Source organism: Garra rufa, chromosome 12 (assembly GCF_049309525.1).
Source record: "Garra rufa chromosome 12, GarRuf1.0, whole genome shotgun sequence".
Classification (NCBI taxonomy): domain Eukaryota; kingdom Metazoa; phylum Chordata; class Actinopteri; order Cypriniformes; family Cyprinidae; genus Garra; species Garra rufa.
Window position 1 is genome coordinate 11,073,455 of NC_133372.1, and position 16,502 is coordinate 11,089,956.

A 16,502-nucleotide genomic window follows, 5' to 3' on the forward strand; every position below is an offset into this window, starting at 1 on the left:
CATAAATTTCACAGCAAAAAGGCATGACTGAGGACTAGTTTAGAATTATAAACACCATTTAATTTCCAAAAAGTATAAACTATCAAGCAGCTGACAGACTGCTTGTACCACAGATTTTTCAGCCTTAGAAATTTGCATATCAAATATGATACAGTAGGCTTTATAGGGCTAATAGCTGGGGATATTTGTAACAGCAAACTTACTAATACTCACTGTTCCTGAAGTATATAGTATGTATACTATGCTGAAAAAAAAAACGGTATTTAGAGGAGTTTTGGCCACGTCCTTAGATGGTCAGGTTAGTCTTATCTGATCAGCCTGGGAGACCAGCTGGAACAGCAAGCTAAAACCAGCCTGACCAGCCTACCCTGTTAAAAAACAGCTATAACCAGCCTAGGCTAAGGAAGTGGCCAAAAGCCCTCTAAAACCAGCCTGGTGACCAGCTAAAACCAGCCAATTAGCCTACACTCTTCAAAATAAAGGTGCTTCACGATGCCATAAAAAGAACCTTTTTGTCTAAATGGTTCCATTGAGAACCTTTATAATCTGAAGAATGTTTTTGTTACACAAAAGGTTCTTCAGATTATAAAAAGGTAAGCAAGAAATGACTCTTTAAAGAACCTTTGACAAAACGGTTCTTTGTGGAACCAAAAATGGGTCTTCTATGGCATCGCTTCAAGAACCTTTTGAAGCACCTTTATTTTTAAGCTGGTTTTAGCTGTTTTTTTTTTCCCAGCAGGGTAGCCAGGCTGGGAGACAAGCTAAAACCAGCTACTTCCAGCTAAGACCAGCCAACTGGCTTAGGCTGGTTTTAGCTATTTTTTCAGCAAGATGTTGGATTTCTCTTACAAAATCTTTTCCAAAGTTTGAATTGCAACAGAAAAAACACTATCCACTTTTTTCTTCAACACGGAAGAAGGCAATGGGTGAGACTTCTGTTTATCTTACGGGAAAAAAGGTGGATAAAATTGCACTATACCACATCCCATAATGCAATGTAAATGACTTGACCTTCCTTTCCAGAGTGATGAATGAACCTGAAGTAACAGCCAAATTTTATTAACAAATGTATTTTAAGTTTTTATTTCATTGGCGTTTCAAATTAAAAGATACTATGTTTTACACAAAAACAGAATTTTATTTCCAGAAAGATAACTGGATTTGCTGAATGAAACATGCAACATAAAGTTAGATGACAAGAACAAAGCATACCATATTGTTCCAAATGCCTGCTGTTTAACTTACTAAAACTAGTAGGCAGTATTTAGCATTCCAAACAGCCTAGGCCCTAGGGTATTACAGAATACCACAGTATATACTGTATACAGCCTACTGTGTTATAAGCAGTATTCACACAATGACAAATGTTTCAAACCGCTGAATGCTTCAAAGGGGTCCAGGTATCTCAGAAATAAAAACAATTACTTTGCATTTAATCATGAATTTAATAAACACATGTCCAGAAAAAAATACTTCTGAGACCTTCATCAGAATTTAAATGTAAGATTAAGTTGAACACATTGCATTGTGGGATACAATATACCCAGCAGTGTGCATTTAGGTTTCTGCAAAGTAAGGCATTCTGTCATCCACATACTGTGCACAGTATACATACTATAAACAGCGGGAATAGTTGTATGGCAGTATGCTATTTGAAATAGCCAGTATTATGAGGTATTTGGGCATAGGTTCAATTCTCTCATTCAGTACATACATACCAACACCAGAAATTTGAAGCATTTAGAACCAAACTTGTAGTTATGAAGAGTCATAGGAAGGTTTTCGACTTTAATTGTGTTGCATTTGAAAAAAAAAAAAAAAAAAAGTTGTACAAAAGTAACATCAAATTTTACACGTTTAAAAAGTAATTAAAACGAGGAGTCTTTGATACAACAGAATCAGTATTAGACTACATAAATTGTGGCTATAAACAGCTTGGGGCTGAAGAAAACAAAAAGAAATGGAAGATACATTATGAATGTTACAGGGATAATCTGGAGAGCGATAAGAGCAACGATACAAGAAAAATAAAGTTTATTACACGATTGTTTTACTCTGCCACCTGATGACTTGTTCGAGTTGCATGTGGGCAGCAGAACAACGAAATCAGAAGATCCTCGAACCGGATCCAGAGGACACGTGACCGAGAGCGCAAAGACCACTAACATGACATCAAATAAAAGAAAAGCAAAGAGTGAAGACACATTTGGACGAAGGCCAGCCGAGAGGGAGGCGGATAAAAATGGACAGATCATGAGTAAGTCTCCCTCGCAGCAGACTGTGTCCTTCTCCTGCTGTCATTCTCACTGTAATCACACACACACACGCACACGCACATACATAACCTGGCTTTCCTTGTACCATAACGTCCATCACACAATCACACTCTCTCAAATGATCGTCCCCTGAACATATACATGAGCAAAAGTAAAAACACATGCAACTCCAGCATTTTATACTACAGATTATGATACAAAATAAGGCATTTCTGTGTAATGTATTTGTGTATGAGCGCAAGTTCGTGAGCATGTAGGTGCTTGCGAATGTTTGTGTGTGTTTCGGTGGAAACTGGAACCACATTTAATGTCATTTTTTGCCTTGTTTGTACAAAAGACTGCTATTGAACATAAATGGATAAGTCACTTTTAAAATATATATATTTATAATATATATATATATTTTTATCATATATATAAAAATTGATAGTGAAAAGCAGACGAGCTGTGAAAGTGGGCGTGATTTTGGTCACTCCATGACCTCGCTGGCAGACACAGTGACCAACTGGAGCGGGAGGTCGGAGTTTGAAAGAAGGTCCTGGGTGCCAGCCTGTTGCAGATTGGTGAGGATGAGCGTGGCTCCACCCCCGGTGATGATGGTGTCCGAGGGGGCGGCAACTTCTGTCTGACCTGCCCCAGTGTTGGAGTTTAGCCCTTTTTTGTTCTGGTGAGTTTTAATGTGTTTGGCCAAATGGTCGCTGCGCATGAAACGTTTCGAGCACTCTGGACACACAAACTTCTTCTCTCCTAAAAAAACACAAATAAAAGTATAAAATGTACAGATCTTCACGTATAATGGATCCAAATGAAATATCTGCCGTAACACTAAATCCTGATCTCTTCTAGTGTGCCCATACCTGTGTGTGTTCTGCGGTGACGCTGGAGTTCGTCGCTGCGGGTGAATCTCTTACCACAGTAACTCCACGAGCAAATGAAGGGTCTCTCTCCTGAATGCCAGCGCAGGTGAGCTCGAAGGTGAGACGTCTTACCGTACACCTTACCACACCCTGGGATATGACATATGTGTTGTTTCTTCTTTCCCATACTTGAACCTCTGAAAATACACAAATTCAAAACAGTGTTACAAACAAAAATCTAAACATTATTTAGCTGATAAAACAAGATCTCAGCTTCTGCATTGACATTACCTTCCTCCAGCCTCTTTACAGTTGGGACAAGTGCAGGCTACTCTCCGTAGTCTCTTTCCTTCAAAGCCTGTCCCCTCCTTATCCTCCTCAACCAACCGCACATGAAGATGTGACAAATCGCTGGTGTTCAGGGTGGAGTTTGGCCAATCGTCTGACTCTGGCTCCTCTTTAATTTGAATATCTGCAAAAACATAGAGGGGAGAATTGTTTAAAACAATCAAGAAACTCCCCAAAATTAACCAGCTACATAATATATTAAAAAAAATATTGAATGACTTTGATGAATTTCCATGACTTTTAAGTCATTAATTATATAAGATATGGAATTTAAAAAGTTTTGAAAGTGATTGCATTGTTTCTGCATACCTGAGTGGCCTTCCGTGTTCTCGTCTTGCTGGTACTGACCAACAGAATTGACTGTGACTGTCTGAAGGTTTGGGATCTGTCCCACTGCACCAGTGGTGCCAGTTTGCCCAAGAGAAAGGGTCTGCACAGGGGCAAGGGTAATTTGGGGTGAAGAGACCCCACCAGCTGCTGGCAGCTGCAGATTCTGCAGGTTCTGAACCCCCTGAACTTGGAAGGTCTGCCACTGGATCTGGCCGGTGGGAGAGACGGTTTGGGCTTGGATCAGAAACGTGCCAGCATTCAACAGCTGCACGCTTTGTAGTGTTTGCGCCGTTCCGTCCACCGTCTGCGCCGGTAAGAGCTGCACCACCGGTTCGCCGCCAGCCGTGTGGTTCTGCTGAATATAAGATGGATCCTGCTGCCCGGCTGATACAGCAGTGGCTTGGGTGAGAACGCCAGTCCCGTCTATCGTTTCAGGGAGTGACGTCGTCGTGGAAGAGGTGGTGGTTGGCACAAAGGCATTAGCGTTAGCGTCGTTGGCGTTAAGTGGGTCTGTGCATTTGTTGTCACCCTGGTTATCGCTTGTTGAGGTGGTGGGACCGGTCATGATGAGCTGGCCATCCGCAGTAACGCTTGTCGCTATGGTCTGAGCACCAGCCAACCCCAGTGACTCGAGATCCACATTACTCAAGCTATTTATCGGCACTAACGTGATGTTCCCCGGCAGCCCCATATTAGCGACAACCTGGCCCTGTGCGCCAAACCCTGATCCGGCCAGTGAGACGGTAGAAATCTGCTGCACGTGCCCACTTTGACTAAGCAGGCTCTGGAGGTCATTAGCATTGGCGGCTGTGGCAATGCCCTGTGTCCCATCCGGAAGGATAGTAATGTCAGTACCCAGCGTGTTTCCGTCTGCAGTGGGTGCTGCATAGCTTAGTGACGCCCCATCCGCTCCCTGCAGCTGAGGGATGACCTGGTACTGCACCCCATTGGCCCCGGTTCCATCTACCCCTGCAGTCACGAAAACAGGCTGGGTCTGCCCTGCCATAGTCTGTAGTGGCACCACATATTGCCCGTTGCTGCCCAGAAGTCCTCCGCTGGGTACCTGCACTACTGATGGCTCGCCTTTCACTGAGCTCTCAGGCGTTAGAACCTCCCAGCGATCAGAGGAGCCTGTCAACTGGATGGCCGTGAGGTCTGTGGTCTGCTGTGAAGTGGAGATATTAGTATTATATTAGTACTTCATGACACATTCTACCATACACACAGAGCAATTAGTCTAAAGAACCATTCACACCAAAAACATTAACTATATTAGCTTTCACACCAATGGATAATAACATTCTGTTTAGAAGCAACTCATGCTGCAGTTAGCTCAGTGGATTCTGATTGGCTGTCAATGTTTTTATCGTATTAGCTGGAAAAATATCATTCTGAAAGTGATTCCAATAATATTGTTCCTCTGTGTCGTTACCATTATAGCTGTGGTGTGGACTTCCCTATTCTCACAGAAAAATTAAGAAAAGTGTTTTGTGCAAGTGTGTACATTGAGAATAATATTTTTGTATTTTGAATAGTTTCACATGTTTTTGGGTGTAGATTTATTGTATTTGTTGATGTTTTTGTTATTAACATGGTGTTTAGTCATGTGATTTTGATCACCTGGAGATATATAGTGGCCCATTAGTGTTTAATTTGTCTGATGAAGAGCCTGCATGCTCGAAACATCACGTACGCTATGCTATAGTTTTTTTTTAAAATAAAACTTTTTTGATATTTTTGGAGTTTTACCGACTTTGACTTTATTCTTCCACAGAAAAATTATTACAATTTTTTAGAAATAGTTATTGTCTTTGGTATCAACAGACCATAAAAAATAGAAAAATATTAAAATTCAAGTCACTATAGACTAAAAAACCTCCTGTCATTCCTAACCTTTGTTCATCTTCAGAGCACAGATTAAGATGTTTTTGATGAAATCCAAGTGATTTCTGACCCTGCATAGACCGCAGTGCAACAGAAATGTTCCCAGGCCCAAAAATGTAGTAGGACATCAGTAAAACAGTCCATGTGACATCAGTGCTTCTTTTTGTGTGCAAACAAAACAAAAATTATGCCTTTATTCAACAATTTTTCTCTTTCAAATCACCTTCTCTGCCATTACGGAGTACTGCATGTGTGCGCGATCTTCTGCTCGTAAACATGCATCAATGCGTCACGGTACTCTAGATAATGGCAGAAGATGGTGACTTGAAGAACTGTTGAATAAGTCGTTATTTGTGTTTTCTGTTTGTCTTTGCACACAAAAAGTATCCTCATAGCTTCGTAAAATTACGAATGAACCACTGAATTCGCATGGACCATTTTATAAATGTCCTTACTACCTTTCTGGACATTAAACGTGGTAGTTGCATTGCAATCTATGCAGAATCAGAAGGCTCTCGGATTTCATCAAACTAGCTTAATTTCTGTTCCTGAGATGAACGAAAAGTCTTACGGGTTTGGAACGACATGAGGGTGAGTAATTAATGACAGAATTTTCATTTTTGGGTGAACTATCCCTTTAAATATAATCACATTATTATAAAGTTGTTATAACATATTAATGCCAAAAATTCAAAACATCAGACCTCAGTAACGATAAGGTTTTTTACTAAATATAGCATGAAAAATAATCGTAACAACAGTAGCGGTAGGTCTTTTCTTCTGTATTGTTATATACATTAGAGTGCAACGTATTACCAAAAACAGAAAACAATTAAAGGGTGGGGACTTAGTTCTATTTATTGGTTTTAACTGGATTTTACGACGTGGGCGTTGCACTAAAGATTAGATTTAAGATGTGGGCGTTGCAGTTAAAAAAAATAGATCCAGATGAAGGAGAGCTTTTAAGGTTTTAAGTGGCCTAAATGAATAGGGAAATCCTGTATAGGACATCAAAGAGAAGGCTGTTGCTTTCACTGGAAGATCCAGTTATGACATTTTGATGAGACATTACGAGGTCAAAATATTTAGCTTAAGCAAAACAAACACAATTCATAAACAAAACATATGCATTTAAATTGTTCAGAGTAAGATCTATAACAATTTTAAAAACCAACAGGGCGATTCAATGTTAAGATGTGTCATTCAGGACTGGTTCTTTTGTCTGTTTAATGACGAACAATAACGTCTTTAAACATCTGTGCGTCTATCAGAAAAAGGTAACTCATCTGTATTAGTTGAAAACAGCCAAGTGCACATGACAAAAGGTGACAAAGAGCTTCTGTTTGCCAGGTCTGTGCACGCAAGCGCTCCAGGGGGAATGGTGGAGCTGTGGAGGATCTGTGACAGCCTGGGTAGGGGTGGAGGCTTTTCCCGGTGGAGGGGTCCTCCCCTATCGTGGGGGTGACCCGGGATCACCGCAGGTAAAGCGGGCAAGGCGACGGTGGCGAGTCTGTCCGACCCACAATGGGCGGGTTTAAAAGGGTAAGAAAGTGGGTGGCCGTACAAAGCGAAGGCTCACAGGAAGTGTTCGACTTTTCCCCTATTTTTAAAACGTGTGAACTTCACCAAAACACCACAGCACCCCGCAAGACAGCGCCGGGGAAGCGAGAAACCAACAGGGGGATTGCATACCTGGTCCTGGGCGCCGCTGGCCGGCTGCAGAAAGTCGCTCTGACTGCTGTCCACGTCCAAGGCAGCCATTTCCTGCTGTTTCGCTGGCTGTTCTGGGGCTACGGAGACACAGCGAGAGAAAAAACTCAAAACAAATTCATGCTCAACGAACTCCCACCTCGAAAAGGCGGAGATTAGCCGCCAAAGCGCTTGGAATTGAAACGAACCAGGCGGTTCTTTCTGCTTTCGCGTTGCCCGTGCAACAGTCTTCTCAAATGTTTACTTTGTTAAAGTCAGGCTAGCTGGCTAACGGTTAGCGTCACTGCTGAGAAAGATTAAAACACTGAGCTAGCTTGCTTTGCTAATGGCTCTCCAAACTCACCGGCGGTGCTCTGCTTCGATCGGGCTAAGTGTTACGTACCAGTCATAGCGTGAAACGGTACAAAATCGGAGCTTTATCTGTTCATTTAAACTCCCAACATGATTGTTTTAATCAAAGGCGGGCTGTGATCGGAGAATCGGGTCGATTTTTTTCTTATTTTTGATTGACGGTGCGGGAAACACAAAAGGTGGGGCTTCGGAGATTACCAGTGAAATTTGCGTCACGTAAACGGAAGACCCGCCTTTCTTCTACGACGCGATTGGCTGTGTGATTCGACCCCCTGCACACGGACTGGTCAAAGCCGTACGTCTGTCAATTTCGTGGAAAGAGCGTTTCCTGTTTGTTGTTCGCTTCGCAGATGCGGAGAGTCTTTGGAAATCTAGCTGGAATTGTTCACGTATGGCAGGAAGTTACTTGCAACTCCGGTGGCCATTACACTGAGTGCGCTACTCTAGAGGCGTTGTGAAACAATACTAACTGCACAATGTCACAAGATTGTTGTAGGTTCAAATTCAATCGTTTCACGAAATGAAGATTTCTTATTTCACACAATTTGAAATATTAAATTAAGATATTTGCTATATATGTAAACTAACTAGTTTCGTTTTGATTTGACGAGTACAGCCCTGTTAGTTATCGCTTGCCCGAGTTTACGTGTCGGTTTAACCACCTGGGTAAACAGCGCTTTGCGGAAACAGCTGTGACTGCGGATGTCCCAGGGGCCAACTGTATCATAATAATCTACCGCCTGTTTTAAACAATTTGATAATACCGCCAAGTCTGAGCCATTTCTTTCTTTAAGATTTCTTTCTCAACAATGTTTTACTTTTCTTTTTTTAATCTTTTCCAGCAAGAATAACCTAAATCATGGTTCATACACAATAGACAAAATTAACTTTAAATCCCTCTATGGCTCATAATTTTTTAATATATGTACACTACCAATCAAAAGTTTTAGATTTTACATGTTTTTCGAATAATTCTCTTCTGCTCACCAAGCCTTAATTTGTTTGATTTAAAATACAGCAAAAGCAGTGATAGTGTGAAATATTTTTACTATTTAAAATAACTGCTTTCTATTTGAATATATTTTAAAATGTAATTTATTTCTGTGATCAGAGCTACATTTTCAACATCATTACCCCAATCTTTAGTGATACTTTTGAAATTATTCTAATATGCTGATTTGCTGTTCGTCTTATTATTATCAATATTTAAACAGTTGAGCACTATTTGATAAATAAAAAGTTCCAGTGATCAGCATCTGAAATAAAAAAGCTTTTGTAACCTTAATAAACTATAACATCCAAAAGCTTGGAGTCAATGTAATTTTTTTATATTTATTTTTGGAGGGGGGGGGGGGGGTAATTATAGAAATTAATACTTTTATTTAGCAAAGATACTTTAATTTGATTAAAAGTGATGATAAAGACATTTATAATGTTAACAAAGTGTTCCATTTCAGATAAATGAATGATCAAATGAATGAATGATCAAAGAAACCTGAAGAAAAATCTACTCAGCTGTTTTCAACATAAAAATACTAAATGTTTTTGAGCAGCAAATTAGAATATTAGAATGATTTCTAAAAAAAAATCTGCTTTGAAATCACAGGAATAAAATACATTTTAAAATATATTTAATATATAAAAAAGTTAATTAAAATAGTGAAAATATTTACAAATTTCACTGGTTTACTGGGTTAGTGAGCAGAAGAGACTTATTTTAAAACAGTTTTGTATATCTTATATATAACATAATATATATAAGAAGTAAGAATTAGGAATTACAATTAGTAACTAAATAAGCATTAATATGTAATTAATAGATACTAGTAAACCTGGCATAGTTACTAGTCAGAAACAAACAGATCCACAGAGAATTGCATGAAGTTACAAATATTTGTAACTAATAAAAAGAATATACAGAAAATAAATACTAGCCACTTTAAAATGGTTACTAGTTTGGGGCATTGATGTTTAAAAAAAAAAGCCATAGGCTGCTACCACAAGTCTCTGTATTCCAGTTGCATCCAGATTGCTAATCTACCTGCCTACCTCTACGGATTAAAACACCACCATCAGTATATCTAAAGGCAATTAAAAAGAGAGTGAAGTAGAAAACAATAAAACACACTTTCGATCTTTGGTTCAACCTTCCAGCTGCGCTGCTTCAAGTCTTGGATGGTTTGGCATTCTCCATCTCTGGTGTTGGGGTCCTCCGTCTGGCATCCCATTTCACGACATGTCTTGGGCTGACAGTACAGAGATAGATTTATTTTAACATGTATAGTATTGAAAGCATAAGACAGACAAATTAACGGTAACAGTATGATATAAAGTAGCTACTTACTAGGCACACTTTACCCTTTATAGCAATATAATAAGCCAATCATGGATCAGCAAATTAATTCATAAAATCCTGGTTGGTTTCACGTTGTAGCAAACTAGTTTTTTGGACATGACAGTAACCAATGTTCACAACAGCATACAACCAATATTATTTCTGCAGTATGCATACACTGTATGTACCCTTTAAGAAAATATTTTGGAAAAGGCAATGAGCTACAACTGCCAAAAGAGCAGTACACAATAAAACATACTGCAAATACTGTGTTTTAATAAAAAACTGTTTTGATTAAAGACTTTCACAAATCTCAAATTTGTGAAAATAAGTAGACAAGTTGACTAACTGAAAAACAAATCTATGCATCAGTCAATACAAAAAAACAGCCCTAATTTGACCAGATTTTAGAAGTAATACGCCTGCCACTTTCAAGACTTGGAACTAAACGCCCACTGCTATGATTGGGTAACAGTTTTGTGTGAATATATGAGTCATTTTAGTTAAAAACATACAAACATTCAGTACACATCAAATGATCTGTAACAGACAGAGCAATAGTGACAAATAGTAAAAACACTGTTACTCACAGCTGTGCGTTGCAGCATTACTGTTGGATTCAATATAGTCGGCACTGCATCATTTTTAATTTTCAGTCTCTCTGAAAAGCCTGCATCGAACTGTGTCTTGTTTAAAAATGCATCCGCAGAAAAATGAAGCGAACAAACAAACAGTGTCTTACTGACGTGATCTGGAACTTCGTCAAAAATAAAGTTCATCCATTCCTTCCTAATGTTAGGATCACAAGGAAGACCATGCAAAGACTGTGTTTGTCCACAGCTTGGCACTGCACAGCGTCTTGTTATCCTCGGTGGCATCTCTATCCTTTTTGTTGCTCAAGTAATCCTTTTTCCAATTAAAGCGTTATCTAAAGAAAAAAGGAAAAGCCGATTCACACTGATGTTAAAGTTAATTGGCAAAATAGCTTTCAGCCAACAAGTATTTTTGTTTTGTGCATAGTTTTTTTCACTTTAATTAGACCTTCAATTAAAACAGCATCCAAACCTCTAATTCTGTATGCGCAATTTAATGCACAAATATTAAGGTCATATTTTACTATAAAAAAGTGGTGTGGAAAACAATTTAATCGCTTAACTTTCTTGCTGTGTTTATAAAATTGCATGGGGTCAAACTGAACCCCATTGTTTCCATGCAATTCAGCAAAAATGAAAAACACTAAAGAATTATGTAAAAACAGAAATCTTAATTAGAGCTTGAATTTTTTTATTATTAATTAAAAAAACATTAAAAAAAAACAATTATCCACATGACCCACATATTTTTATGTTAAGAATTAGCTGTACAGACACAAAATAAAAACATTTCTTTAATGATTTTGTGTACACTCTTAAAAATAAAGGTGCTTTAAAAGGTTCTTCACAGCGATGCCATAGAAGTACCATTTTTGGTTCCACAAAGAACCATTCAGTGAACCACTTCTTTCTTACCTTTTTATAATCTGAAGAACTTTCTTTCGCCACAAAAAAACCTTTTGTGAAACAGAACAGTTCTTCAGATGTTAAAGGTTCTTTATGGAACCATTTAGACAAAAAGGTTCTTCTATGGCATCGTGAAGCACCTTTATTTTTAAGAGTGTAGTGACTGTTCGCACTGAGGTGCAAATAATAACTCACTTTAAATAGTATTAAGACTGTTTGTTCTTAGTGTCTTAAACCAGGCTAAAATGAGCTTTTAAGACAACTGAGTTTCAACAAACAAAACATTTTGGTAACACTTTATTTTTGTCCTTGTTACATGTACTTACTATTATAATAACACTAAATTATACATAATTATATGCAAGAAGCCCTAATCCTAACCATATAATAAGCACATGTGACTAATTAATATTTCTCAGTACTTAAATGTATTATTACACTGTAACACTTTAAAATAAACTCAAAGATACCCGTAGATGAAGAAACAATTCTCCTTAGAATATAGTAAATTTTCCCTCTCAATGAATGGTTGTTGTTTTTTTTTTACCTGACTCTCTGTATTTCAGTGTTGATTTTTGGCAAATTGCATAAAACCATTGTGGAAACAAAATTTGTATAGCCTTTCCAAAACACATCTATGTGTTGAGATTTTGCATGCACATACAGTCAAACCAAACATTTGTCAGACACCAGATATCATTTTTGATAGTTTTTTCACTAGTGGGTGCAGGACACTATAGTTCATTTATGTAAGTGAGGATGGCAAAACAAAGTAAACTGTGACATTTCATACCCAAAAGAATTTCATACAGTGGACTGCCAGTAAAATTGATAAAAATCTGGAACCAAAAATTATTCACTATAACACTTTGACCTGACCAAGTTTTACTTAAGTGTTTTTTCTTTAATTGCTAATGCAACCTTTTTACACCACAGACTGAACTAAATTCAGCATTGCTTTGCAATTGTGTATATTGTCAAACTAAGAGTTGTCTGAATTTTGGTTGATTGTAATCCATTAGACACCTTTCTATCAAACTTACCTGACATTATAAAGATGAATTTGTTCTGACACAGTTTAATTCTTGAGTTCTTGTCATATTTTATTACCATTTTCTAAACTATAGCGATTAAACTGTGATAATGTGAGAAATGTTGAAAGTGTCTGAATAAATTCTGGTTTGACTGTACATGGCCCTAAATTAAGCAAAATACAGTTTCAGGAATTAGTTAGACTAGTGTTTTGACTAGTGTTTTACGCAAACCGAAACCGAATGTGGGTTAAACTAACCTCACCAAAACAAGTGAACTAAACAAGGAGTACAGTAAGGGTCGTGAAACTGCCCTCCCCTTTCAGCACTAGTGCTTCAAAAGCTTTAAAGAGCGCCAATCGATGGGCGTGGAAAGATGGGAGGGTATACTGTTGGAAACGTGCTACAGAGCCGACAACAACATACATCCAAAAGGAGAAACACTTACCAGAAGCCGTTGGGTGTTAACTCTTACAGCTGTTGTGCGAAAACTTGCTACCGCGTCTTGTTTTAGAATAAGATTCATAGATATTTCCCATACGTGGAGACAAGCCTGTCAAAGTCTAAATCTCACGGGCGAACCGTGCAGTATCTTTCTATTAATTCATTTTAGATATATGCAATTACGACTGATGTGCAACTACGCCGATGTTTGAAAGGCCGCCAGCTCTCATATGGAGATGTCCTGAGACTCTAATGACATTAAAATGCTTACAATTCTAATCGAATTGTTGGTTTTAAACGAAACAACCCAGACACCGTGTCCTTTATAATAAAATAACCAATGTTAACATTGTCTTCGACCTTGTAGAAACCGATTCACGTGCTTTAGTGTTTGTTCTTATGCAATTACAGAACCAGCTTTCTTATGTTCATTCCAGCATTGGGAAATACTACATGCTAAACCCGAAGGACCCCACTACTGTATGTACTACAGCTCCATGGCACAATGTTGTGGCGCTTGTCAGCTTACGTCATTAACCTGCGTCCAAAATACAGTAGACTACTCTAGACTAAAAGAAATTAGTGCATTTTCAAGAACTAAAAGAAACTGTTTGGATCATTTAGTTATGCACTAAATTACCGAGACAACTGACATGAATTCTGTGCACAGAACAATGTGTTTGTGCATTCTGGTGGATGCATTTTCAACTGCTTTGATTTAGCAAGCCGGATATTATTGGAATGTAACGTTAAATGCATAAAATCCCAGCAGGGGCACTTGTGGTAAAACTTACCAAGTTTATCGGCACCGCTTCCTCTTTTAAACGGAGGTTGGATTTCCTAAAAAAGCCCATTTTCTTCTGCTCATAATTCTGGAAGCTCTTCTTTGTAAAATGAACGAGTCACACAAACAACCCGGTGGTATCAGTGGTTGACGGTCGACTCAACACCTCTAGCCAGCGTTTAGCTTTTTTAGCGTTATGTGGAAAGCAATGCAATTTTTTTACAACATACAAAAACACATTTTCGACCTGTGCTTCTGAACGGCACATTAAAATCCGCCTGTCAGTCAAATTATAAGACCACGCCCTCTCACGAGTCTTGAAGGGGAGGTACTTAGCAAAATCTGACAGCACATTAATGCAAAAAAATTCTGAAAAATTATACAAAATATTTTTTTTCCTGGATGATTTTAGTTAGATTGTACAACACATTAGTCTAGTTTTGGATATAAAATGACCTTAAATCAACCACTAAAAAACTACACTTATTGTTTTGTTATGAAGCCCATTTCTGCCACTCAATCGACTTTTTCTTCTTACAGTTTTATACAGTTTTATCTCACAATTCTGACATTTTTCTCGCAATTATTAGAAATAAAGAAATTGCGCATTATAAACGTTTTAATTGCAAGTTATAACGTCAGAATTGCGAATTGATTTCTCGCAATTGTGAATTTTTCTCAGAAAAATTGTGAGTTTAGGCCTGTATCTCGCAATTCTGACTTTATAACAAGCAATTGCAAGTTAAGTCAAAACTGTGAGATACAAACTGGAAATTCTGAGAACATACCAGGCATTTTTTCCCCCTCAAAATTGGACTTTAACTCACATAAGCGAGTTTATATCTCGCAATTCTGACTTTATAACTTGCAATTGCGAGTTTGCATCTTGCAATTCTTTATTTCTCAGAATTGCAAGTTTATATCTCACAATTCTAAGAAAAAAAAAACAAAATTGTGAGATGCAAACGTACGGAGCCCCTTGCGTCACCTGTAGAAGAAAAATAATTAATCCGTGGGGACGGTTTTGCAATTCGTTCCCTCAGTTTATAAACCGTTCTCACGAATTCTTAAACTGTTCCCTCAGTTTAACAATTCGTGTCCACGGATTAACAAACCGTGCCCACGAATTTCCAATCCGTGCGCTCAGATTTTGTAAACCGTACCCTCGGATTTTGAATCCGTACCCACAAATTCATAATCCGTGCGCACGCCTTCGCAATCCGTTCCCACAGTTTGTAAACTGCTCTCACGGATTTGTGGCCCCGCCCCCAAATTCAACCAGGACACCTGTTTATATGCTGGATGCATTGTTTTGCATTTATTAAACTTTATTTCTCAGTAGGCTATATGAGACTATGCAACACTGACAAAACAGAGTTTTTAGCTTTATTTTATATTAATCACCAATAGATTAGCTGCCAAAACATCATGTGTTTTAACCTATTGGTTATTAATAATAAACGATAAAAAGAAGCCTGTTTTGTAAGTGCGGTCATGGTACCAAAATAAAAGAATAAGTGAAGAGCGCTGTTCAAACGGCTTTGTTTTATATAATATTTTTCAAAATATAAAATTACCTGAATTTTAAAAAAAAAAAACGAGTTTTGGAGAGGAGAAGGTAAAAAGCAATACAAAACAAATAATGTACAGGTGATGTTACCATTCCTTTGCTCTCAAACTAAATGCAATGTAATAATAGGCCTTATTAAATAATAACATTAATAGTGCAGCATGCATCTAACTCTGGGTGAAAAGCTTATCATAATCACAAATCCGTGAGAGCAGTTTACAAACTGTGGGAACGGATTGCAAAAGCGTGCGCACGGATTATGATTTTGTGGGTACGGATTCAAAATCCGAGGGTACGGTTTACAAAATCTGAGCGCACGGATTGGAAATTCGTGGGCACGGTTTGTTAATCCGTGGGCACGAATTGTTAAACTGAGGGAACAGTTTAAGAATTCGTGAGAACGGTTTATAAACTGAGGGAACGAATTGCAAAACCGTCCCCACGGATTAATTATTTTTCTTCTACAGGTGACGTAAGGGGCTCCGTACTAACTCGCAATTGTGAGAAAAAAGCCAGAATTGTGAGATGCAAACTCACAATTGCGAGAAAAAAGCCAGAATTGTGAGATGCAAACTCGCAATTTGCGAGAAAAAAAGTGCAATTTTTACATCTTGCAATTCTGAAAAATAAAGTCAGAATAGTGAGTTATAAAGTCAGAATTGCGATAAATTCACAATTCTAACTTTTTTCCAGAATTGCGAGTTTATATCCCACTATTGTGACTTATTTCTCAGAATTGCGAATTCACCTATATTCTCCTAAATCTCACAATTCTGACTTTATAACAGGCAATTGCAAGTCAAGTCAGAATTGTGAGATACAAACTCGCAACTCTGAGAACATATCAGTATTTTTTACCCCCAAAAATAGGACTGTATAACTCAATTGTGATTTTATATCTGACACTGAGAAGAAAAGGTCAGAATTGTGAGATGTAAACTCACAATTGCGAGAAAAAAAAAATCATAATTGTGAGATAAAAAAAAATCACAATTACCTTTTTATTTTTTATTCAGTTGCACAAACAGGATTCCATAATAAAGTACAGAAGCCTTTACGTAAAAAAAGCAACATTTTATCTCA

The 16,502-nt window shown here is 38.0% G+C and overlaps 2 protein-coding genes across 5 annotated transcripts in view; both read right to left on the reverse strand.

The window, feature by feature from the left end:
• Positions 1-2,168, reverse strand: part of dnah9l (dynein, axonemal, heavy polypeptide 9 like) — a 66,286-nt gene extending 64,118 nt beyond the window's left edge. The window contains exon 1 of the mRNA XM_073851834.1: positions 2,055-2,168. Within this exon, the coding sequence (XP_073707935.1) occupies positions 2,055-2,168 (114 nt within the window). The remainder of the gene's footprint in view (positions 1-2,054) is intronic.
• Positions 1,426-14,107, reverse strand: sp3b (Sp3b transcription factor). Of its 4 annotated transcripts, XM_073851712.1 has the most exons (8): positions 13,860-14,107; positions 10,682-11,019; positions 9,885-10,002; positions 7,388-7,485; positions 3,791-4,976; positions 3,425-3,605; positions 3,134-3,330; positions 1,426-3,023 (listed from the first exon to the last, which is right to left on the reverse strand). In XM_073851712.1, the coding sequence occupies exons 2-8, from the start codon at positions 10,967-10,969 to the stop codon at positions 2,746-2,748; spliced, it is 2,346 nt and encodes a 781-aa protein (XP_073707813.1). In that variant the 5' UTR covers positions 10,970-11,019; positions 13,860-14,107; the 3' UTR covers positions 1,426-2,745. The 4 variants fall into 4 exon arrangements, with proteins under 4 accessions (XP_073707813.1, XP_073707814.1, XP_073707816.1 ...); XM_073851713.1 differs by lacking the exons at positions 9,885-10,002; positions 10,682-11,019; positions 13,860-14,107 and adding an exon at positions 7,788-8,662; XM_073851715.1 differs by lacking the exons at positions 9,885-10,002; positions 10,682-11,019; positions 13,860-14,107 and adding an exon at positions 7,594-8,662.
• Between the last annotated feature and the right edge of the window lie 2,395 nt (positions 14,108-16,502).

Bases quoted from the DNA above. Each gene is read 5' to 3' on its own strand.
- sp3b (XM_073851712.1), bottom strand. From the start codon at position 10,969: ATGCCACCGAGGATAACAAGACGCTGTGCAGTGCCAAGCTGTGGACAA. The intron at 7,486-9,884 runs GTGTGTTTTATT...GTGTCTCCGTAG, and splicing joins GGTTGAACCAAAGATCGAAA to CCCCAGAACAGCCAGCGAAA. The intron at 3,606-3,790 runs GTATGCAGAAAC...ATGTTTTTGCAG, and splicing joins GAACACGGAAGGCCACTCAG to ATATTCAAATTAAAGAGGAG.